At 31.6% G+C, this 25882-nt stretch overlaps 1 protein-coding gene across 1 annotated transcript in view; it reads left to right on the plus strand.

Annotated features, from left to right (window-relative positions):
- The first annotated feature begins 4093 nt into the window (after positions 1 to 4093).
- Positions 4094 to 25882, plus strand: part of LOC123302952 (oxysterol-binding protein-related protein 1-like) — a 148140-nt gene continuing 126351 nt past the window's right edge. The window contains exons 1-8 of the mRNA XM_044886046.1: positions 4094 to 4376; positions 10194 to 10354; positions 10834 to 11031; positions 11092 to 11236; positions 18831 to 18976; positions 19051 to 19263; positions 21509 to 21769; positions 23306 to 23606. Of these exons, the coding sequence (XP_044741981.1) occupies positions 4094 to 4376; positions 10194 to 10354; positions 10834 to 11031; positions 11092 to 11236; positions 18831 to 18976; positions 19051 to 19263; positions 21509 to 21769; positions 23306 to 23606 (1708 nt within the window). The remainder of the gene's footprint in view (positions 4377 to 10193; positions 10355 to 10833; positions 11032 to 11091; positions 11237 to 18830; positions 18977 to 19050; positions 19264 to 21508; positions 21770 to 23305; positions 23607 to 25882) is intronic.

Here is a 25882-nt window from a genome sequence, read left to right on the forward strand (position 1 = left end):
CAAAGTTTTATCCTGACTATAATAACATACAGTGCAACCTTAATATAACGAACCTCAATATAACGAATTCCTCGATTTAACAAATTTTTCGTAATCCCCTTGAATTGTCCATGAGAGTCAATATAAAATATACCTCTACATTACGAATATTTTTTGCGAACAGTCTCTTTATAACGAATTTTCAACTATAATAAAAAATTTAAATACCTCTAAATAACGAAATTCGTCAATTCAAAACCTTTATATAACGTATAAAGTCCCACCAATATATGACAGTTAGTATGCTCCATAGTATGTAATTCATGTCGCGAGAGGTTCCGACACTTTTTTCCTCTTTATAACGAATTTTAGACCAACTTAACCTCAATATTACAAACCTCGGTTTAATGAATTACTTGATATAACGAATATTTACTGGTTCCCTTCAGATTTGTTATATCGAGGTTGTACTGTATTACTTTATTATATTACAAATATAATAAAGTATTGCGATCGAAAAAAAATCAATATCGGGGTTTCTACGGAAATACACGTTTTGAGGGTCCCTGATTCAAAAAAAAAGTGGTTTTTAAAAAATGTTGCGTCCGTCGGTATGTCGGTATGTCTATTACCAAGCTGGAGCCTTCAATTTTCAACCGATTTTTCTCAAACTCGTTACATAGGTTTGGTCATAATTTCTGACAATTTTTTAATTTTTTCCCTAGGCCTTTTTTCAAGGGTACTTCCCTCTAGGCCAAAACAGGTATTTTGGGGTTTTCTCAAAAACGGCTCTATCGATTTCGATTAAACTTGGCACAAGGCAAGACCTTAAGGTGTTCCTAGGATTGGTATAAGCCACATATCCGGGAAAATTCGAGAAGTCACACACCCTAGGGAAAACCTTTCCAAATACAATAAAATGGGATTATCTAGGGAGAGGCTCAGGGGGCAACAATGAAACTTCGTATCAAGGTTTATATCAACAAGGTCCTAGGTTTGATATAACTCCCCTGTAAGACACCTCCCCCTGGAGCCGTGGAGCTGGAGGGGATGAAATCGTCAAAAGTAGTCAAATCAACCCTACCCAAAATTGATCAAATATTATTTAAAATGTCTTTTTAAGTAACTTTTGTAACTTGGTAATCTTTGCTTACCCTCATCCTTACCAAACTACACCCTTCTAAATATTAAATTAAATCCAATAAACTGCACCTAAGCCTGTTCCTCATTGCAATAAAACCTTTCATGCAAAAATCGCATAATTATTCAAATTGTTCACGTAATCAAATAAATCAAATAAAGAAATAAATCAAACTTATAATTAAGCCAAATAAGTGAAGTTAAGAAACTAAACCTTGCTTTTAAACCTTTTCCTTGCTTTTAAATAATTCTTACAATTGGCTGCTTTCAATAAAAATATTACGAGAATAATATATCAATTTTATAATATAATAAAGTCTTGCCCGATGTTTCGGATCAATTATTTTGTTTTTTAATAATAAAGTAAAATTTAAAATGAATCGATTACAATGACTCAAATTCTGAATCAGAATCTCTTATTCCAACACTAAATGAATAATACATTTACATTGTTGTTTACTTAAAAAATATTCGTAAAATGTATTTTATTATTATAAATATAAATTGTTATTATAAATATTCAATTATAAATTTTTGAATTTTTATAAAATCTATGCAACAGCAGGTGTGTTTATTGGATGTATTTTGTATTCTTTAAAAAAGAGGAAAAAAATTAAACAAACATTACAAAACCTTGAATATTCTCTAATTTGTTTTTTATTATGGTTCAAGAATACGAGGTTGAATTTAAATAGACATAAATAGACATAATACGTCAGATTAGTTGAATATTTAGGTTTGTGAACTATAGGCTTAGAATGTACAACAGATTTAAAAACCTGTTAGAGTTTGTTGTCTTCACTATAAAGATACAGGAGGGGTTATTATCACTTATAGAGGTTTTAAAAAATATAGCAAATGTATGGTGATAAAAGAAATGTACTGGGCGAGAGCATAGTAGGCGGAGGGAACAGCTAAATTGATCGTAGCGCTTTTATCGCTGTCAAATTTCTAATAAATCAAGAGTTTTATTTCAGATATGACTAACTTTCAATTGATGAAATGATAACATCAATTTAATTTACCCATATATTCATTAAGTAGTACCAAAAAGGCTAACCCATGATAACTCAATTTGTGTTGACAAGAGAAACGAAGGAAATCAACGGGTAATTTTAATTTTTTTTTTTTTCGCGACAATATTATAATAGGATGTGTGAGATTTAACTGAATTATTTTACTTAATTTAAACTGAAATTTTTGCGTGGATCCCTGATTAAAATTTGTAGAGAGAAAGAGAGAGAAATTATGTCACAAGGATTCTTCTCTGGGTTATTTATGTAATTCTTAAAAGCAAAAAAGGTCTTAAGTCTCTGAAAAACAGATATAATAGTTGTAATGTTTTACTAAAATATGTGACAACGGAAATTCCTTACCGCAAATGGCATACTTAATGAATAAATTCAATTATTTTACATATCAATTAAATTATAAATAACTAAAGACCTAAAAAGGCTATTAAATCAGGGTCGTCTTAATTATATTGGGAGCTGGGGAGCAAAAAATCAGCCTGCGCTCCCTTGTAAATAACAAAATTTTTCATTTAATATTTATTCCAAAATCAAGTTGTAGTTATTTTAAACATCGAATTCAATTTTGAGACTTTAAAGTTGGCAAACTTCTTAATAATATTGTCTGTTTTGAAATCTGCTTTCGATTCGATACTTATTATGGCCAAATTTGCCAATTTATCTTAGGCCATGATTGATCGTAAATAGTTTTTTACTTCAAATTTAAAAAGCAACTTTCGTCTTCTGCTACTGTCCCAGAAAGTGTTAAATATATGGGTAAGGTGGTTTAAATATTAGGAAATATCGACCTTAAATTAGCAAATTGAGTTTTTTTTTATTTATACAAAATAAAGGCAGCAATTAAAACTCATTACAGAGATCTTTCCTATCAAAATCCGATCTATTTTGTGGTGTTAACTTTTGTTTCAGATACTTGAAGTCCTTGCGCCCGGTTTTCAAGCTTCTCTTGCACCCCCAGGTAAGGCGGTCCTGATTGCAATGATTTTTACTATTTTCAATATTTGTTAATTAACATATAATTAACAATATTTATTAATGTTGTTGTAATTATAATTACAACAACATTACCTAATAAAGAGCATAATTTAATGTTTTTCATTTTTCAAATATTTATTACGAAATTTTAAATGTTTGAGTTTGTTAGCTATGTTCTCTTCCTTCGTTTATTCAACGAGTTTCGATGTTATTTTGAAATGGTGAAAACGCTCATAGATATTGTAACGTTTTTTTCGTAAGTTCAATACAGTAAAGAGACCCCTAAACTGTTAGTATCAAGCGTTCCTATTGAACTCTTCATATCCACTGACTGTTTATTGACAGACAGACTTTATTTAACTGTTTTCTAGAAAATAACATTACACTCGTCAGGTCAAGGCAACTGCCCCACCCCCCCTAAATCTGGATTTATCATTGATTTAGTTGGCTAAACATGTGTTTATGCCAAAATACTGCAGAATTTTTGAAATTTACTGGCCAAAATTTTCTGATTTGCTCCCGTTTAAACTAAAAATTTCTTTTTTACTCCTCCTTATACTAAAAGCTGAGTACGCCCATACTAATTTATCACTATTTTACTAAGAAATGCTAAGAATTTTTAGTTAATTCTTGTTTATGAATTTATTTTATTAAGAGAAATAAAATTAAATCCAACAAATATAAAAACGAATAACCGAAACAAAAAGAATTTTTATGTATCAGTTACTTCTTGTAATCATTGAAAGGCGTATCACATGATTTTGTAAATAGAGAACAAACCTAAACAAGTAACTTGCGCAGTAAATTCAAATTAGAAGCATTGCGTCAGATATGTCAATTTTAAATTTTTGAGTGATAAGAGAGAATTTTTGATGTATAATAAATTAAAACGACAAAAACTTAAAATAAAATTATTTAATTAATTTATATTCATTATTTTATAAAACAATTAGGTTTTTAAGTGAACAATGACCGAAGATAATTCAATATCATACGATGATAATTTAGATTCCGATTTAGAATCGACATCAAGTAATGAAACAACACCAACAAATGGACCAAAAGCTCGTAATGTTGTGCTTGATTTATTAGATAATGATACAGAATCTGAATCATCGATTGCCGAGCCAGTGAATATTGATAAACATGAAACATTGTTGTGTGCTGCGCGTAATGGCATTGTTGATTTGGCTCAACAATTGATTAATGCACGTGAAATACATAATATATCCTTAGATTTAGATTGTAAAGGTAAGAATATTTCGAATATAACTCAACAGTTTTCTTGAATTTTCTCTATTTTTCTGTCATATTTTTAAGTTTGGGTCATAGAAATGTTTAAAGTTATAGTGCTTAGTGATTCCAACAAGTATTAACTAGTGTTTTTGGACACCAAAACATAAATATTATAGAATGTTAAAGACGATACTTCGGTCATATTTTCCTCGAAAAAATAAAATTATGCACTGTATCGGAGGTCACCAGGGAGGGATGCAATTTAAGTTGTTTTAGAGATGTCTGTTTCCCGCTATTTTTTGATTGTTTGTAAATATATCTTTAAAAAAAAAAATGAACGTCTATTCAACGTAAACAAAACAATTTATTAAATTTGAATTTTAACGAATTTTCTTAAAAATGCTCGTAGAACGTCAGTTAAAAAATCAAATTAAAGAATTTTTTACTTACATTACAAATCCGTTATCAGAGCTTGTGAAAAATTAATATTTTTTTTTTTTTTTTCTTATTAACGAAAATAACAAATTTTCATTGTTAACAAAGTTGTTTTTTGTACCGAAAAATGAATAAATGGGTTAAGTTATTTAAAAAATAGGTTGTTAATTACGTTATTTATTATTAAATATGCTTAAAATGTACAAAAAATGATATTAATCACGAAAAATTACTATTTCAAAATTTAAGGTTATGGTTTCTATTTTTAAAGCAAAATTATAGGATCAATTCTGTAAAATTATCGTATTCTGAAAAAAATTATAGTACATAAGTAAAGTAAAATATTAAATTTTGAAAAAAAAAAAAAATGAAATTATTTATTTATATTACCGTCATTACCGACTATGATTTCTTATAACTTGTTTAAGGGGTTATATCCAGTTAGAATTTTCAAAGAATCGATTTTTACATTTCCGGAATGTATAAAAACTTAACTGAGTGTATTTGTCTTTTGAATCTTTAAATGCGTTTTTGTCAAAACAGCATTTTTAAAGTCGGTGAGCAAGATTTCTCCGAAACGGTTCGACCGATCGGTTTCGAATATTTACACAATCTTCTTAGATATTTTCCCCAGATATTAATCGGAGTAATAAGATTTCTGATAACTTATTTAAGGGGTTATATCCAGTTAGAATTTTCAAAGAATAGATTTTTACATTTCCGGAATGTGTAAAAACTTAAACTTACTTTAAATGCGTTTTTGTCAAAACAGCATTTTTAAAGTCGGTGAGCAAGATTTCTCCGAAACGGTTGGATCGATCAGTTTCGAATATTTACACAATCTTCTTAGATATTTTCCCCAGGTCTTAATCCAAGTAATTAGATATCTGAAAATTATTTTTATATTTTAGACCATTATGAAATTGGATATTTTATAGAGAATTTTGAATTTTTTTTTTTTTTGGAAGCCGCCATTTTGTCAATAATTATAATTTTGACTATTCCTTCGATTAATACCTGTATCCATCTATCGACTAAAGAAATTTACTGAATTTTTTCATTTTGGATAATCCAAACCAGAGATATGGTCTTCACCGCCAGACATCTTTTTTTGGATAACCTCCAAAAGATCCCCTATAGGAGCAGTACCATATCCAATTTTTGAAATAGTACAACGGGATCTTAACATTATAAAATGTCCTATATACGTTTTTTATATTAATGTAAAATAAATGTTCTTCCCAAAAAACGTGTTTTTTAACTCCTTAATTCACTCACAGATGATGAGACAGAGACTACTTTGCGATGTACATCCGTTAACGAAACTATAAAAGCGGGACATTTGAAAAAATTATTCGTAGATTTATCGATTATAGTGAATGCATGATGTTAAATGAATGCATGACTATGATTAGTGTATGAATAGTAATCCTGACTGCATCCATCTTCTGCACCACGCATGGCCCGATGCAAAGGTGGAGGGGGGGGCCGGGCAGCCGCCCGGAGCGGCAAATCCTTAAAATGTGATATACAGTATGCTCGATAATCGGACTCAATAAGACCGTAGCTATACCGAAAACTGTGATTGTATGGAAAATTTCATTGTAACTTATGTTATAAATAAAACAAAACACTGAAAAACATCATTGAAGTCTATATATTTCAGCGAAACTGTACATATAATACATATACCCTGTATATAGGGTGCTTTTTTTAGTAGATATAAAAAAAAAACGCTTGAAACTCGAAAAATCAGGTTTATCGATAAAAAAGCTTAAAGCACAAACTTATGTTGGGTGTGTTGGCGCACATCTTACGCAGTTATTAAACTTGACCTAGGTTTTCAAGCTCACTCTACTCCATAACTGGCAATCGATAGATGAACACTTTAAATTAGAAAGTTTTTATAGGTTAAAAAAGTAACATTTTTTCCGCAAACCGTACAGTTTAGACAAAAACGGTCTGATAAACTTTACCCAAAATTGTTTTTAACCTCCGAATCAAAAAAGGGGTGTTATAAGTTTGACCGCTATGTGCGTCTGTCTGTCTGTGGCATGGAAGTGCCTTAGCGGATGAACCGATTTGAATTTTTTTGTTTCGTTTGAAAGGTAATATAATGAGAAGTGTTATTGGCTATGTTTAGAGTGCTAGTTTAGGGTTCCGTACCCAAACAATTTATCGGGGGTTCTCAAATTTTGTAAAGTTCACTTGTTTTGTATTAAAGTTGTTACTTCCTATAATTGTTTCTGCGAAATCTAGGCACTATTCGAAAATAATTTTCCAATAAATCCAAAAAAAGTGATTTGTTTTTCTATTAAAACCATTTTAGTTCAAATTGAATGAAAAAACGCGCAAAAAGCTAGATTTTTGCTATCAATTACTTTCTAAACTATTCGGTTTATAAAAAAATGTTTCAAACAAAAAATGTTTGCGTATTTATAAAGAACAACTTTCTAATTTAAAGCATTCATTTAATTTTTGACAGTCATGAATGAGAGTGAGGTTTTAATTGAACCTGAAAACTTGGATCAAATTCCATGCCGGTATAAGATACGTGTCTCTTTGAAACTAATTTTTTTCCTTTGAAGCATTTTCCTTGATTAAATTTATCGAATTTTAAGCACATGTCAACTTAAAAAAGGCGCTCTTTATATGGTATGAGTGTGAAGAGCTGCAAAAATTATTTTTGCCCGGAACAGCCAAATAGCTAGATCGGGCCCTGACTCCACGGGTTGACCATGACATTAATGAGTTAGCACGGGTCAGCGTGTTTTTGGATTGTACGTTCACTCTGTGATCCACGAATTTATTTATTAATGTAAAAACACTATAGGAAAAAACCGTATTTTCGATAATTAAAGAAAAATTGTTAATTTTTCACCAGAAAAAATTTTTTTAATTGATTTTTTTGATTGACTTTTTTAATTGTTTTTTTCTTAACGTTCTAGGAGCATTTTTAAGAAAAGTGCAAAACCAATAATTTCTAGAGCACAGTTGAGAAGGGTTGACAGGAGACTGTCGATTAAATGATCCCACTTATGAGGCCTGTATGGAGGACAATGAAACCTTCATACATGTTTTTTGCACCTGTAGAAATCTGCAGGGCATTAGATTTAGCATGTTCGGGTCCGAAATCTTGGTACATTAATCCTGGGAGAGATTCCGGCGGAGAAGCTGTGGGCTTTCTGCGTTGTGTCTGGTCTCGACAGAATGCTATAGCTTCATCTAATTAACCCAACTGACCCAACCTACATACCGATTTTCAACTTTCTAGCAAAATTTGGGGAGACCGTACTAATTTTTAAATCCATACTAATGTCGAAAAAAAGGTTTTTTCCTACTGGAAACCATCTCCAAATTGCTGAAATCAGCCCCCGCTAAAACATATGTGTGCTGGAGGGTCATAAAACAGATTTATAACAATTTCACGGATTTAAAGCAATACCCAATTTAATCTTACGTGATTTTTTTTATATGACTTTCAAAAAATGAATGTATATGTTACAGGAAAAGTTGATCCTCCAGTAAGAGTTGACTCTTCCTAGGTAAAGTCGACTGTTACTGGTCTTTTCAGATTAAAACCGCAAACTATTGAAATTTGATCACCATTTACTAGTCAGAGTTCACTATAGCTAGGTAAAGTATACTTTCCCCTGTCTTGAGATAGTAAAAGTTTACTTTTTGCAAGGAAACGGTTTACAAGCTAATAAAAACAAAAAAGAAATGCAAAATCTTTATTAATAAGAGTACAAGAAAAAGTGTAAAATACCTAATAAAAAAGGGCTGGGGTCATACGGACACTTTCGCGTGCTTAGCGTGAGCTTCACGTTAACATAATTTCGAGTAGTTTTTTTTAGCTTTTCGCAAATTTTTTGAGAATCAGTGTATGAACGAAATCATAGGGTTAACCAAAAGCAAAAAAACAAATCCATGCTAAGTCGATCCTATTGAAGGGATGACCAATCCGTGGATCAGTGAATGAACGCAATCAAAGGGAAAAATCATTACTTTTTCCTTAAAAACTTCGATAATGTTCTGTTTACGGTTCACATAATTATTGCACTTACAAATTAATTTACGAGTAAAGGGGGGATATCGACAAGGCCTCATTTCTGCCCCAGGATAACGAAAAAATCAAAATCATACGATTTGATATTTTTTTTATATGTTCTGAAAGGAGACTGTGTGTCGTAATGAAAGAATATATTTTTAGAAAAAAAACAAGTGAAAACAGACAATTGACAGAGTTAATTGTTGAAATACCATGCATAAACAGTGTTGATTACTCTATCACATTACACATAAATACATAACAAATATAGCTGATATTCCCATATAATACATACTAAACAATTTACGCATAATTTGCGTCCTCACGGGTAAACAGTGATGTTTACGAAAAAATGTTTCAAACAAAAGTTGTTTATTTTTTGATAAGGAACTTTTTTTACATTTAAACTTTTGTTCTATCTCTAACGGTTTACAAGATGGGTTCTATGGACCCAAGACCCAATTGACCTATGTTGCTCATTTACGAACTTGGCCTCACATTTTACGTCCTGAGTACGCTGTAAAAATTTCAGCTTGATATCTCTTTTCGTTTATGAGTTATCGTGTTGGCAGACAGACGGACAGACAACCGGAAATGGACTAATTAGGTGATTCTGTGAAAATCTATACCCAAATTTTTTTTCCTAGCCTCAATATTTTTAAGCGTTACAAACTTGGGACTAAACTTAGTATACCTTGCATATTACATTTATGCATGGTATAAAAACCGACAATTAATATTTCTTGTAGGACGCCAAACTTAAGCCAAACTGTATTTTTTTTTTTTTTTTGTTCAAAATATTACATTTTCAGTAACATTTTAATTTTCAACAAACAATATATCAGTCAAAACAAACACACAATCACAACACAAAATATGTCTCTGTCGAACTTCCCAGTAAATCAACCTTTACTAATCCATAGCAGGCATAGTTAAATCGACCAAAAAAGTGCATTTACTTATTTTGAATAAACTGTTACTAATTGTCGATTTTTCCTGTAACATATACACCGATTGTCCCAGGATCTTGTGCCAACCTTGAGAGAGTGAACAGAAATTCAAATCAATAATTGAGTGTTTGAATATATGCAAGCTCCCACGGTTTTGAGACCAATTAAAAATGAGAAAGTTTTCGTACTGCACTTTACAGTTTAAACCTCAATAAAATTCTATGGCTTCGTCTACTTAAAATAGCATTTCTCGCCTTCGGGTGATAGGTTGTTCTTAAAGCAGGGCCCTTTTTGCAGTACCCTAGTACACATCACCTAGTCTTATGTTTTATTATTATTATTACCAACAATTTAGTAAAATCCTGATTTTATAATGAGCATAATTTTTTTTTTTAGGTAAAACCAAGCGAAATTTAGGATGGACACCGTTACAATTAGCCTCATATTTTGGTCATTACGATATGGTCAAAGTTTTATTAGATAATGGGGCCAACGTTAATTGTGTAAATCGAGATGGTGACACAGCTTTACATAAAGCTGCCTTTATTGGAAATACAGTATGTTATCCGTAAAGGCACAATTTCACTGAGGCAACATTGAATGACATATGGCTCGATATCTGTTGCCAAGTGTTGTCAATTATAGGCGTACAATAATGTGGCACAACAAAATTCAATTAAATATCGCATGCGGAGTTGTTTCCCCACGTTGCATGCGCTTTGTGTGGCCTTGCGGCTAAAGCGATTCTATTCAGGTCACTTCAGTTTGGTACATGGTGTACCAAACTGAAGTTGCTTGAATGGAATCGCTTTATTCGCATGCCACACTCACGTACGACAAAGCGCATACGACGTGGTGCAACAACTCCGCATGCCACATTTAATTGAATTTTGTGCCACATTGTCGCTCGCCTACAATAGGCAATAAATATCGAGCCACATGTCGTTGTGTTGTTTCAGTGGAATTGCGCCTTAAGTTCATTTTTTTTTTAACTTCCAACTGTTCCAAATCCAAATCCAAATTTATTTTTTGATAGGATCTGGTTGTATTACTCATTCAGCATAATGCTGACGTCAATATTATAAATGGTGAAGGTAGAACGCCACGTGATGTGGCGAAAACACGTGAAATAGCCGATATGATATTGGCTGCTGAACTTGCAGAAAAAATTAATAAGGAAACGCAATTGTTAGATGCAGCCAAAGAAGGAAATTTGTTATTACTTAATCAATTGGTGAATTATTTTTTATTGAAATTGGGCGAGCTATATAATCAATTTTAATCTTTGTTTTAGTTAAAGGAAGAAAATCCGCCGAATATAAATAGTGTTGACGCACAGGGTAATACGTGTTTACATTGCGCAGCATATCGAGGCCATAAAGAAGTGGCTGTTTTACTATTACAAAATGGAATTGACACAACTATTAAAAATAATAGAGGTAATAATAACATATACTTAAAACTACTATCCAAAGTATTAAAGGAAAATATTTTTAAAACACAATTTTACCAAAATTTCAAACAGCTGTATCTCTGCGAAAAATTGTTCCGCTTTTGAAGGTTTAAAAGGTGGGAAATATCCCTAAACTTTATATAAATTTTAGAAGCGTTCCAAAATTTTACAAATTATTTTACTGCCAAATTCTTAATGCCACTTGAAGTTTGTTTATTTTTCTCTAAAATAAGGTATAAAAAATTTTCGTTCGAGCTTTTTGTACCAAGATATTCATTCGCTTTCCAATCAAAATTGACACTTCTGAATTTAAAATCCTGTATGTTTTGAAATAAAACATATAGATATTTTTACCTAAATGAATAAGAAAGGAAAAGAAGAACGTATTTATTGATGAGTATTGTTTTTGGCCAGGGACAAAAAGTAAATAAGAAAATAAAAAACTGGTATGAATACTAGTTTTTTTATTTCTCAAAATTTTTATTTAATGGTATAAATAATATATATAAGGATCCATTTTTTAACGTAAATATTATAGATTTCTATCTTAGATATTGAGAGACTTATTCGACCCGCCGAGAGAGCCTACTTTTATACTCTGAGGTTCTAGAGGCTTCTGGTTAAAAGAATGTTCGAGGGAAAGGTTTTATTCTATTCTATTCGATTCTATTGTCCTTTTTCTTGTTAGAAAATCGTTTAATTTAATAAAATATATATCCAGACAGAATATTTTAATATAAATAACTTACTTTTAACAATCAAACCCTTGAAAAAACACTAAACGTGAATGGAATTAAAAGATTTAATTTCGGAAGAAGGCCCAGAAAGTTCGTGTCCGGTTCTGACTTGATAGTTCTACTGGTCGTCGAGAGATATCTAAAATTGCAGGTTAAAGGAGGTTTGACATAATCTTCGCAAATGTAAACTTTTTTTGCTTTGGCCAAATCTTTTGGTAAATAAAAATTTTTGTTTACGAACCGTTTTATAAAAAAGAATTTGGCGTTGACCATTCAGTTTTTCCAATTCTTTTGTGGTTTCAAAAACAGATCGATCTATATCGGCTACATCTTCAAAGGAATTATATGGAAGTCGAATTTCAGAAAATAAAGTTTATTGAAGCAAAATTAATTATAAAACCAAACCTGTTGTCAAAATTTCTCCAAATTGGAGAGGTAGAAATATCAATATAGCAAAGCAAATAAATTAGCGATAAATAAATAAGTAGGTACTTATCTTTTAGTATCAGAAAGAAATTATAACAATCAGTTATACGCTGGATGAAACTTCTTCTGAAATAATATTGAAAATCTCCGAAGTAATAAATGAGCCTTCAAAGTAATCTAATATATATAAATAAAATGCTAATGTTAGTACGTGAAGACAGAGTTTTCTCTATGACCACCAAATCCAATCAACTTCCCGTTGGGCCAAGGCAAATACGCCTTGGTCTCCTGGTGAAAGTAAGGTTGACTTTGGTTGCGGTAGGTGGAAGTGGGTGGTTATGGGTGGCAAAAATGTGAAAAATATATATCTGTCCTTTTCTTACTCATGTGAACTTTCGGAAATTTTCAGAACAAATTTCTGGAATGATCTACAAAGTTCCAACATGTGTGTAACGGTCAAAATCGATTTGAAATTTTCTTGAAATTTTTAGAAAGTTCTAGAAATGATCTGGAAAGTTTGTTTAAACCGACAACTATAATCATGATCAACTTTAAGTTGACCGCCGAGAGCTGTTAGAGCCATGTCTCGACGACCAGTAGAACTATCAAGCCAGAACCGGAAATGAACTTTCTGAGCCTTCTTCCGAAAAGTTAAATCTTTTAATTTCAACCAAGTTTAGTGTTTTTTCAAGGTTTTTATTGTTATAAGTAAGTTATTTACATTAAAATATTCTGTCTGGTCATAAATTTTATTAAATTGAAACGATTTTCTAACAAGAAAAATGACAATAGAAGCTAATAGAATAGAATAAAACCCTTCTCTCGAACATTCCTTTAAACAGAAGCCTCTAAAACAACCTCAGGGTATAAAAGGAGGCTCTCTCGGCGACTTGAGTCAGTCTTTCTTGAGAAACCACAGAGTTCGGATCTATAAAGAAACCAAGGCGAGAATAAATGGAAAGCATATTAATCAAATTTAATTTTTGAAAATGTTTCTAAGTTTGAAAGTGATATACACCTAAATATTCTAGAGTTTTCTGGTACTAGAAATTTCGAGATTCGAAATATACAACGTATGTTTAATGGTCGAATAAGTCTCTCATTATCTAAGATAGAAATCTATAATATTTACGTTAAAAAATGGTTTAACGTAAATATTATTTATACCATTAAACATGTGATGTATTTTAACCCGAGCAACGCCGGGTTTGGCTGCTAGCAATTTATTAATCGGAATAAATAATTTATACAAGTAACGTTGTAATGGTAAAGGCAACGGCACAGCCTTCATTAATATATGACATATCATAAAATGATAGGCCATACATACTTTTAATTACTTGCATAATTAACAGCTACCAGAAAGATGCGTCTGTTATACCATCGTACTAAAATTTTTCTCATAACATTCGAAAACTTAAACTGTCTTCTTTTAAACCACGATATATGGTTTTGTAAAAATTTTTAAAATTCTGTTTTTTGACTTGTTTTAAAAACGAAAAGTGGTAGAGTGTTAAAAGTTTTTACATTACAATAATATGTCAGGGCTTAAAAAAATATGCCAGGGCTGACAGTTTCAAGTTTTCGAAAGATATGTCCAAAAAGCTTGTACGGAAATTTTTGTGTAGCTCATTTTAGAGAAAAATAAACAAACTTTCGAGAGGTCTTAGGAAATTTGTTGAAAAATAATTTATGAACATGACAATCAGAATAAATGTATAAAATTTAAAAACTACAACTTACAATACAAAATGTTACTTATAAATATATTAAGAAGTATTTTTTTGAGTTTTAGTTAGACTTCTTCTATCCACTTCTTGTACTTTTGAAATTATTCCAATCACAAAGGGATAATATTTACAGTTTTGACAATGCATGAGATAAAGCCTGAAACATGTCAACAGTTTTATTAAAATAAAAAAATAAATTTGCAAATAAAAAATAAAAATTGTAAAAATAATTGATTTTTACCTTTTTACAAAAAAGGAGCTAATATTTTTTAATTTTAAATTACTGAAATAATTAATTTAAAAGAATGACGGTGGTTTTAAAAATTCTCTAAATAATTATTTGGTGAATCTGTCAAAATTTTAATTGTTTGAATTTTAATGAAATATTATCACATATTAAAAAAACATTGCAAATGATTCCACAAAAACTTCTCTTTCTGTTTTGTATTTTATTATGAAAATTTTATTTTTGTCTTTATTGTTTTGTCCTATTAAACGGACTTAAAATGGGAATATTCCAAAATTCGTTCCAAAAAACATATCGAAACAAATTTTATATAAATTCCTTTCTTCTACAACAGCTTCTATTTAACGGCTTTTATTGTATCTAGAAATTTGTTTCCTGACTCCATTACAACAGCTTCTATCTATCGATTTTTTTTAAAGAAAATCGAGAATGGAAAACTAAAATTGGGAAAATTTATTTTAGCTCTCACTAGTGACATGTCCTAACATGCGCTCACTATAAATACCCGCGAAATACATAGTAAATCGGTTAGTCTGATGTTAACTGGGTACGCCCATCTCTTAATTGAGGTGGAGAACCATTGTATATAGATTCATATGAACCGCAGGCTGCGCTTATCTGGTTTGCATGTGCAGATATTAAATGCAGGCCTGAAGTTCATTAAGAATAACCCCGGTTACTTAATACCATGTTAACACCTTTGACTAACCTTTTGATAATTTTTTTTATACCTTTGCTTATTAGCACAATAAAAGTTAAATAGAAAATCATGGTAATAAAGAAAAAAGTTTTTCATCTTTGAAATTTTCAATAGTTGTCCTTCTACCCTTTTTTGGTGGAGTTTTAATCAGTTTTTTACAAATTAAAAAAAAAAAACTATGCATCAAATAAAAAAAAAGTTCAAATAAAAGTTCTAGCTGATTTGATTGTGTACATTTTTCTATTTTCTAGCTTCAAAATTTACCGAGATATGCCAATTTTAAAATCGTGCATTTTTCACTCATTCAATCAAATGAAAAAGGATCCACCTTGTAAACCGTTACAGATAGAACAAATTAAATATTCTTAATGAACTTCAGGCCTGCATTTAATATCTGCACATGCAAACCAGATAAGCGCAGCCTGCGGTTCATATGAATCTATATACAATGGTTCTCCACCTCAATTAAGAGATGGGCGTACCCAGTTAACATCAGACTAACCGATTTACTATGTATTTCGCGGGTATTTATAGTGAGCGCATGTTAGGACATGTCACTAGCGAGAGCTAAAATAAATTTTCCCAATTTTAGTTTTCCATTCTCGATTTTCTTTAAAAAAAATCGATAGATAGAAGCTGTTGTAATGGAGTCAGGAAACAAATTTCTAGATACAATAAAAGCCGTTAAATAGAAGCTGTTGTAGAAGAAAGGAATTTATATAAAATTTGTTTCGATATGTTTTTTGGAACGAATTTTGGAATATTCCCATTTTAAGTCCGTTTAATAGGACAAAACAATAAAGACAAAAATAAAATTTTCATAATAAAATACAAAACAGAAAGAGAAGTTTTTGTGGAATCATTTGCAATGTTTTTTTAATATGTGATAATATTTCATTAAAATTCAAACAATTAAAATTTTGACAGATTCACCAAATAATTATTTAGAGAATTTTTAAAACCACCGTCATTCTTTTAAATTAATTATTTCAGTAATTTAAAATTAAAAAATATTAGCTCGTTTTTTGTAAAAAGGTAAAAATCAATTATTTTTACAATTTTTATTTTTTATTTGCAAATTTATTTTTTTATTTTAATAAAACTGTTGACATGTTTCAGGCTTTATCTCATGCATTGTCAAAACTGTAAATATTATCTCTTTGTGATTGAAATAATTCCAAAAGTACAAGAAGTGGATAGAAGAAAGAAGAAGTCTAACTAAAACTCAAAAAATTACTTCTTAATATATTTATAAGTAACATTTTGTATTGTAAGTTGTAGTTTTTAAATTTTATACATTTATTTTGACTGTAACGATTGCTTCTTCTGTAAAAGCCGCTTGGGTTTGTCCTTTAATTCATGGCTAAAACTTTTAACTCTCTACCACTTTTCGTTTTTAAAACATGTTAAAAAAATTATTTAATATACCAGGGCTTAAAAGAAGCCAGTTTAAGTTTTCGAAAGATAGGAGATAAATTTCCGTACGATGTCTATTTCAAAAGATACAGGATTTTAAATCAAGAAGTGTCAATTTTGTTTGGAAAAAGAATATGTCAGCCCAGAAAAGAAATTTTTTATAGCTCATTTTCAAGAAAAATAAATAAAGCTTCGAGAGTGGTCTTAACAAATTTGTTAAATAAATTGTAAAATTATGGTACGCTTCTTAACTTTCCATAAAAATCTAACATTCTTCATCCTTTTAACCTGCCGTGCAAAGCGCCAAAGCGGCAAGAAGTGATAACATTTTTTGAACAATAGAAGTATAAGACAAAACTAGAAAGTATAAGATTTAAAACGAGCGATTGCGGTGATTTTTCGCAAAGATACAGCTATTTTACTTTTTAATAAAGTTTTGTGGTAATACTTTGATTGAATTCAATAATAATATTGATAAGAGGGGTGCGGCAAATAGGTACCTAGCATCTATACCAAGGGGCTCTCCTTTAGAACAGACTGTCTCCCGTAGGCGAGACGTGTTCGGGTAAGAGATGCTATTTTTAGTAGATGAAGCTATGCATTATTGAAATTTCTATTCACTTTCTCAAGCTTAACAAGTTGAGTTATTAGTTTTTTGACAGTCCTATAAAAAAAGAATCATGTAAGACTAAATTACTAAATTGGGTATTGCTTTAAATCTGTGAAATTGTTATAAATCCGTTTCATGACCCCCTCCCCGCACATATGTCATAACGAGGGCTGATTTATGCAATTTTAACCCTCAAATGAAGCACTTCAGCGGCTATCCGATTCAGAAGCACATGGGTATGCCATACCCGTACGTCTTTGACTATTAATATCGTCCGATTAAGTGCACCGATTTAAATGAATTTTTTTTCATTTTAAAAGAACAGAGAGAAGAATAGGCAGGTTATAAGAAGATAATATACATAGAACGTTGATAAGAATAGCAGTTTTCCTAATATCGTAACAAATATCAGCAAAACGACGAAATTAATAGATACAACCTTCCTTCCAACGGTATTTAAAAAAAAGGGAATTGAATATACTTTTATAAACTTATTAAGTTATTTACTTTCAATTTAAAAAATATATTTATTTCGTTAGGAAAAGTTCAATGGTTTAAAAATGATAATGTTTAATAAAAAAATATTACAAAACTTCTTTTCCTCGACTCTCAGGTATGTTATGGGACCATTTGTAGTTATTTTTTCCCCGAAAGTACTTTGGTCCACCACGTTTCCTTTTGTCTGATGTACTTGCTATTTGTACGGACTCACTGTTTGACGATACACTTTCAACAGATTCCTTCTGAGCTTCTTGGCTTTCGTCTTCATCAATTTCGTTATGATGTTTTCAAAGACGAATTTGGCCTCGCTTTCACTCTCTGTCATCGAAAAATGTCAGCTGCGTTGTATAACGCCTTTACTTAAGACGCACGGCGAGTTTGAGAACACGTGTTCATTTTGAGCTAAATAAAACGATAAATAACTATTTGCACAAAAAATATATTCATATAAAATGACATAACATTGACGTTAAAGCAGCACTGGGTATCGTATACCTCTAGATTGAGTTCAGTTGCGTATATTTCAGTTACTATTCACGTCTTAAGCTGGCTATTGTTGAGGATCTGTGGTAGAAACTCTCTTTTTGTAGTAGGGCCCCCCCCCCCCCCCCTTAAAAAGTCATTCTTTCAATACAACGATTTAGGATGGAGAAACTTTTTAAATTTGTACCCGGGTATCCCAAACCCAGTGCTTCTCCTGAGGGTTAAGGTTAATTTTATAGAAAAAAAATCTTTTTTTTCGACGTTTTTATGGATTTAAAAATGAGGACAGTCTCCCCAAAGTCTGCTAGAAAGTTGAAAATCGGTACGTAGGTTGAGTTAGTGTGATGAACACAGTGCCTAGTTAACCCATGTTGGGAATCCTAGGCAATGGAATTCTCCGGGGCATCTAGGTGATGTAAAAATCAGCCCCTTGTGTGTGCCGCCCTTCTCATAAACTTTCTCCCATTTTTTTAGTCTTCGTAAATCAACTTGACACCCTCTTATCGTACAAATTTGCCTTTTCTCTTTTGATCTTTCCCGGGGCCCCTAGGCAGTTGCCCAATAAGTCTAATAGTTAATACGTTACTGAATGGTTATGCTTTTTGAGGGTGCCATCTACCCAGCTTCTAGAGGGCTAAAGGTGATACTGTATCTTTTCAAAAAACTGGAAATATGACTTAACTGATGGAGAGTTCTGGTGCTCATAAATTTTTTGTATTTATTTTTTTAGGTCAAACCGCACAAGATTTAGCACGTGATCAACAAATGCAACAAGTACTTAGTGTCAAACCTATCCAACAATTACAAAAAATGGCAACTCGTTTCGAAGGTCAATTATTAAAACTATCCAGATTTCTCGGTTGGAAATTAGTTTGGGTATGTGTAAATTTTTTCCAATCCAAAAAAATAAAAAATAAAATAATTTTAACGAATTTGAATTTGTTTTTTAGGTGGTTTTAGAACGTGGTGTTTTAACATATTTTAACAATCGTGCAGACGCAAGTTCTGGCGTAAAACGTAAAGATTTTAAATATTTAGATGGAGCTCGAATCACTCCATTAGTTACCGATTCCGCATCGTTTCTAGTCCAATTTAGTGATAGTACTATTCATAAGTTAAGTGTTGTAAACGATGGACAAGTGTCTGGCCAAATTAGTAGACAAGTAAGGATTAATCATTTCTTTTTTATCCTTAATCATATACACAGAGTTCTGTAAATCATTTATAATGAGTCATTAATGAGTGTAAGAGAGTACACAGGGCCGTGTACAGGAATTATCCAAGGGAGGGGTTCAAATTTTTGTTTATCATGTTAGCTCATAAAGTCAAGTAAGACAAAAAAATTTTTTTCGAGTAAAATAACACTTTATTAGGTTAAAATGTGATAATCTGTCACTATTTTTCAATAAGTTAATTCTGCTACGTATAGAAAAAAGGTATGTTTTGAGACGCCGCAAAAAATAGCGTCGTTCATTCGACGCTGTTGTCACAGGCAAAATTGGCGAACACGAATCATTTGGTAGACATTTGGAAACGCATCTATATTGCAAATATCGAAAGACTCGAGTCAATTTTTACGTCCTGTCAAAGTTTAATTTCGTCGGCCCAGATCTCACTGTAATCATTGTGCAAAATTGAATAGTTTAATTCAAAAAGTTGAGCCCCAGAGAAAGGTGAGAACAAAAGCAAAATTTGATAAAACATTGCACTGATTCAAAAATCGATCTATAATATTCTTCAAATTAATCAGTCTGTACACTTGAGCGTTCAGTCTGTTATGACGCGAATCTTGGCTTCCGCAATTCTATGTCGTATTTATCCCAGACATCTGATGATATTTTTAACGCAGACGCAGCGGGTTTTATTTTTTAAGTGTCTATCCGATAAAACTTTCACCTTAAAAGATGAGTCCTGTCATTCTGGAAACTTAAAGAGCGCGTTATAATATTTCTGGGTGCTAACATGTCAGGAAATGAAAAGCTACCTCTCCTATTAATAGTCGTGTCATTTTAGCATTTCATAGAGAATTTTTTTGTACCTCAACCTATCGAGCCAGTTTTTTTTTTAAAAATGATCAGGAAGGTCCATATATCAGAATCTACATCTAACTTTTTGCCGCTAGAAAGTTTTTGGGATCACTGAGCACGATTCTGACTTCAGAATAGTGATCAGCGATCCCAAAAATCCCCAAATGTACGTTTCTGGCCCATTTTGTTGGATATTTTCAATATTTTGAAATTTTCAAAAATCACCTATTATAATAATGGACTTTTTTTGGCCCATAACAATGGCCAAACTTTCTAGCGGCATGAAGTTAGATGTAGATTTTGATATATGGACCTTCCTGATCATTAAAAAAAAAAAACTGGCTCGATAGGTTGAGGTACATAAAAATTCTTTATTTTAGCCTTTTTTGATCTAAAGTGATTCGACTATAATCGGAAAATCTAAAACTCCAAGATATTTGAAACTTGTTAAAACTTTGCCTGTGAATTACCAAAATAATAAAAAAGCATGAATGACATCTTTTGATTCTCACCTCTATAACTTAAATAACCTGTATTCTGACCACTATTAATGGAACCCTCTGTAAATGAGACAGATATTTATTTATACCTGGATATCTGAGACACTGGGTGAATGAAATCCTTCTATAAGTGCGACAAATTTGCAGGTCTCTTGCAGGTCTTACTTAAACAGGGTTCCACTGTACTAACATGTGTACTTTGTTATTGAATTACACTATTTGATCTCATGATTACGAAATAACAATATGTTATATTTTAAATTACAGTAGAACGCCTATTATCCGAATTAATTGGAACCGGGGTCGATTCGGATAATCGAAAATTCGGATAATCGGATAAAGACTGGTAATAAAGAAAAACGAACGAATTTCTTGAAAGAATAAGTAATATTTAATTATGTATGTATGTAATTCAATGCTATTGAGTTAAAAAAAACAAACGTTCTAACGTCGCAAAACATGTAGTGTCTTGCCTCTTGCTTTCAACCATAAAATTGAAATATTTCTGGACTCCAACGAATTCCAACTTGTTACAACTTGTTTTAATTATTTATATTACGCTGATTCCGATAATTGGCCATTCGGTTAATCGGCGTTCTACTGTACGTAAATAAACAATTTCTAATGTCAGATCTTGCCTATTTTTTTATCCAATGGTCATCCTATTGTATGAATAGGGTGACCATTGCACAAAGCATCAACCAGCTAGTTTATTAAATGTTGTATTAAACGCTACGGCTGAATATCATTCAAGGCGCTAGTTGAACGTACCGTTTAGTAAAAAGACTTGGCTGTTAATTGAACGACTAATTAGGATAGTTAATTCTGACAGGTATATTTATTAAAGACGTATCTATAAAAATTGAATTTTCTTATTCCAGAAATGGGTGAATGCATTAAACGAACACGCCGAATTTAGTAGTCATTATATTAATGCTGGTGTATGGTTAGATACAACCGAAAATGTAAGTCCCGATGATGCTCCAGTTATACGTCCATTAGGCTCAATGCAAGATACATTGCATACAGCAACTGCTCATTTATCATTATTAGAAACTCAAGTGCGTGAGACTGAATCAATTGTAGATGCGCTTGAACAAATTTGCCCATCTACGGGTGGTCTTCCTGGAGCAGCTGTTATGGTATGTATATATATTGTCTTAAACACTTATGTTATAAAACCGATGTTAGGTTTTTGCGACTGTTCGAAAGTCGCTAATAATCTAAGAAATAGTTAGAGTCCGATCCAGGTTGGGGGAGAGCTAGCAACCGTCTAGAGCGGCACAAATGTGGGGCGGCAAACCCTTAAAGTATGATTGATATACAGTAATCTCAAAACTGAGATTGTATGGAAAAATTCATTATAATTATTTATAAATAAAATAAAACATAAAAATCGTTGGAATCTATGTACTTAGACGCAAATTGAGATTTTCAGAGATCTGTCGGTATAAAGTACCACGCCCTTTGTTTTAATCAAATTTTCATCCCAATCCTGCCTGCGAATGACTAAAAGTACTTTTTACTGATAAAAAAATTGCAAAAAATTGTCATTTTGTTCTCCGAGATGAGGAAAAATATATGTCCATTTTTAAACGCGAAATTTCGATTTTCTTGAGTCTAGCTTTGAACAGAGGAGTCGGATCAAAAAAGTTTTCACACAAAAGTTGTACCTAGAGCCCATACTCACCATTTCTCGCACACTAAAGGTCATGGGTCCCAGATATGGACCCCTAAGGTTCATTTAACCGTTTTTTAATGATTTTTCGAGTTTGAGATAGACTCTAAAAATAAAATATGTACCGAAAAAGACCATAAAAGTGATTTTTATGCTGGCGCATATTTTTATGTTCCGGCACCAAAATCAAAAATTTCCGGAAAAACGTAAAATTGATTTTCAGTCCCAAAAATGCAGTTATTAAAAAAAATCAAAATAAGTCTTATAGATTTAGGTCAGTTTAATCTAAAAATAAATATAAGTCTGGTCAGTACCCTTCTGAGCTAACTTTTGAGCTAAAAATTCAGTAGTCGGGGTATTGACCAAACTTACAATGGATTGTATTTTTAGGTTATAATGACTTAAATCTACAAGACCTATTTAAATTTTTTTAATAATTGTATTTCTAGGACTAAAATCTTAATTTCACGATTTGCCAGAAATGGTTGATATAATCGCCGGAAATCGCGTTATTTAAAAAAAACCAAAGCAAGGTAAAACAGCACAAAGACCACTCTCTTTCCCGGCATACATTTTATTTTTAGAGTCTACCTTCAACTCGAAAAAATCATTAAAAAAAAAAAAAAAAAAAAAAAACTTTAAAAATGGGCATAAGGGGCCATATCTGAAGTCCATGGCCTTTAAATTAACTTTAGTGGGCGGAAAATTGTGCATATGTACTTTAGGCAGAACTTTTGTCTAAAAACTTTTTTAATCACACCCCTCTGTTCAAAGCTAAACTCAAGAAAACCGAAATTTCCATGTTCAAATCAAATTTTGCGCTTATAAATGGAAATAAATTTTTTCTTCACCTCGGGGAGCAAAATGACCCAAATATGTGTAATGAACGCGCAAACAAAAGCTACTAAGTGGCTGGGCGCTAATCATAAAATTTTTACTATAACCATGAAAAAGTTAATCTCTAAAAAGTTAAAGGAAATTTTTTCCATTTTCATTTCAGCGATTTCAACACGTATGTCAAACTGCAAATCAAATGGTATCAGCATTAACACACTGTCTAAGCCTGTTGGAGCAACAAGAAGATATCCGAGAAGCGCGTCTTCGTACCGAATGTGATAAACGTCGATTACTCGAAGAATCTCTTCTACTATTAGCTCGTCAACATCACGCTTTAGAATTGAGTGTAACTAGTAACACGGAGAATGGACATAATTTCGCGCCGGATAATAATAATCAACAATTGTATGCGTTATACGATCATAGCATATCCGAGGATCAATTCTATGATGCATTTGAAGTTGGTTTGTACATATTTATTTGGTTCTTAAATCAATTGGTTATTTATTAAAAACAATTGCAAACATACACGAACATAAACGACGTTTTACGAACCATGTAAGAAAGTTTATCAAAATATTATAACAAACGTATAAGCTTTCAGCTTCATGTTTTTTATGATTCCTTTTTATATTTAAAAAAAAAGGTTTTTAGTGAAACTGTGCAAACTCACCGGCATAGAATTTCGTCAAAAGAGAATTATCAAAAATAAAAATTGACCTATGTTCAGATACGTGTATCTCCGCGGAAATGATCGTGGCATGCAGCTCATTCGACAGCATATACATTCAAAATTTGAAATGTAGCACAAAAGTTAAAAGTCGAGTCGAAAAAATGTTAAAAATTACACCGAGCTACAGTGATTTTGCACTTTTCAAAGGAGCTAGTGTACGTTTGTAGGTCTTGATGTGTACATCATGAATATGTGTTTCAAAATTGTCTAACACCCCCAAATTATTGTGGAAATTATTTTCAAGTTATTGTGGAAAACCCGTTTTTTGTGTACTCCCCGCACTTAAAACTTCAGTTTAAAAAAATGCAAAACAGTATGTCAGCGGAAAAGAATTTGGACCAAAAATAAACAATTCGATAATTTTCTAATTCGATTCCGTGTTAACTTAAAAATGATGAAATAATAGCTCTTAGTATGATCCATATTTTGATTATTCATATTTGTGTATAAGAAAAATTGTAAAGGCAATTTTAAAGCGAACTAGAAATTCTTATTGGAATTGTATTTTCGAAAATTTCCCACAATATGGATTCCTCCTTTTTTCTCTAGGGCAATTTTTCTAAGTGGGCGATATCGACCCTTGTGAGCGCTTGACGCCTACAGGAAGCGGAAAGGCTAATTTCTAAGTCAATAGTAATATATTTTCACACTTTAAAACTGTGAATTATTTCATTTTAAAATTGTGATACCAGTACTTTATGCAAGAACTCACAATAATGTTAATTGTACAAAAATTAATCGGTAGCTTCAAAATTACCATACCGCGCTTTCCAAAAAGAAAACAAAATAACTTTGATTTTCCGCTTTTTTATTACATTTACGTGATACAAATTGCCTAGTGCCTAGTGCCGTGCCTAGTGCCGTGACGGCCGTACTACTTTAAAACATAAAATATTGGGTAAAAATTGTACACATGTGACTGAAAAGTAATTGATTCTGGAAGTGGGTGGAAGACGAAATAGGTTTGAGAACCTCTGCTCTAGGGTCAAAAATAATAGAAAATATTATGGCAGTTAACAGTTGTTTGTGTAAATTTCGTTTTGGGAGCTAATAACGCTCAATAGCGCTTTTTCTAGAGAATAGAAGAAACTTGACAAAAACAAAAACTTTTGTGCTACATTTATAAAATTTAAATGAGCAGGCTGTCGAAAAAGCTGTACATGATCAAGATTGGATCACTTTTTGTGGGATTACGACAGTTTTATTGAAAATTCTGTTTTGACGAAATTCTTCCGGTGTGTGAGTTAGCAATATTGCCATTTTGAAAAAAAAAAACAGCATTGTTTTATTCGAAATTAAGTATTGCTTTTGCTCAAATCTATTAAAGGTTGTATTATATTGAAAATACCGGAAAAAAAATTAATTCAAAAACTAGCAACGACTCTGTGGCAAGATTTGCTAACGGAGAATTATTCTTTGGAATTGCGTAATAGATGGCTCAAGGTCATTATGTGTTTTTTTTTTTACACCGAAAAAGGTGTAAAATGGCGATTAATTGATTAACCATTCGCTCAATTTTTAATTTTTGTTTTGTTTAAAAGCTCCGTCCATCAAAACTCAATTGTGTTATCCCAATCAAAATATAAGTTTTTCTATTTGGCTGGCAAAATTTTCATTTTTGATCAAATTATCAAGAAAATTTGTATGAAAATATAAAGGACCCCGCACAATTAGATAGGAAAATTGCTTTCTGTGAAACTTTTTCAAACCATTCCTAAAATGTTCTTCGAATCGTTCTGATCAAAAGCTCTTACGGTCACCAAATTTTTTAACGGGTAGTTTTCGAACTACAGGCAATCAAAGCTACACATATATTATAGTTATAAAGCCCGTAGTTCGAAAACTTCTCGTTAAGAAGTTTTGTTGCCCACAAAGTTTTTGATCAGAACGATCTGAGGAACATTTTGGGGGCGGTTTGAAAAAGTTTCACAGAAAGCCATTTTCCCATACCTACACTAAAACTATAATATATTCGTAGCTTTGATCGCACGTAGCTCGAAAACTACT

The sequence above is a fragment of the Chrysoperla carnea genome, chromosome X (assembly GCF_905475395.1).
Source record: "Chrysoperla carnea chromosome X, inChrCarn1.1, whole genome shotgun sequence".
NCBI classification, from domain to species: domain Eukaryota; kingdom Metazoa; phylum Arthropoda; class Insecta; order Neuroptera; family Chrysopidae; genus Chrysoperla; species Chrysoperla carnea.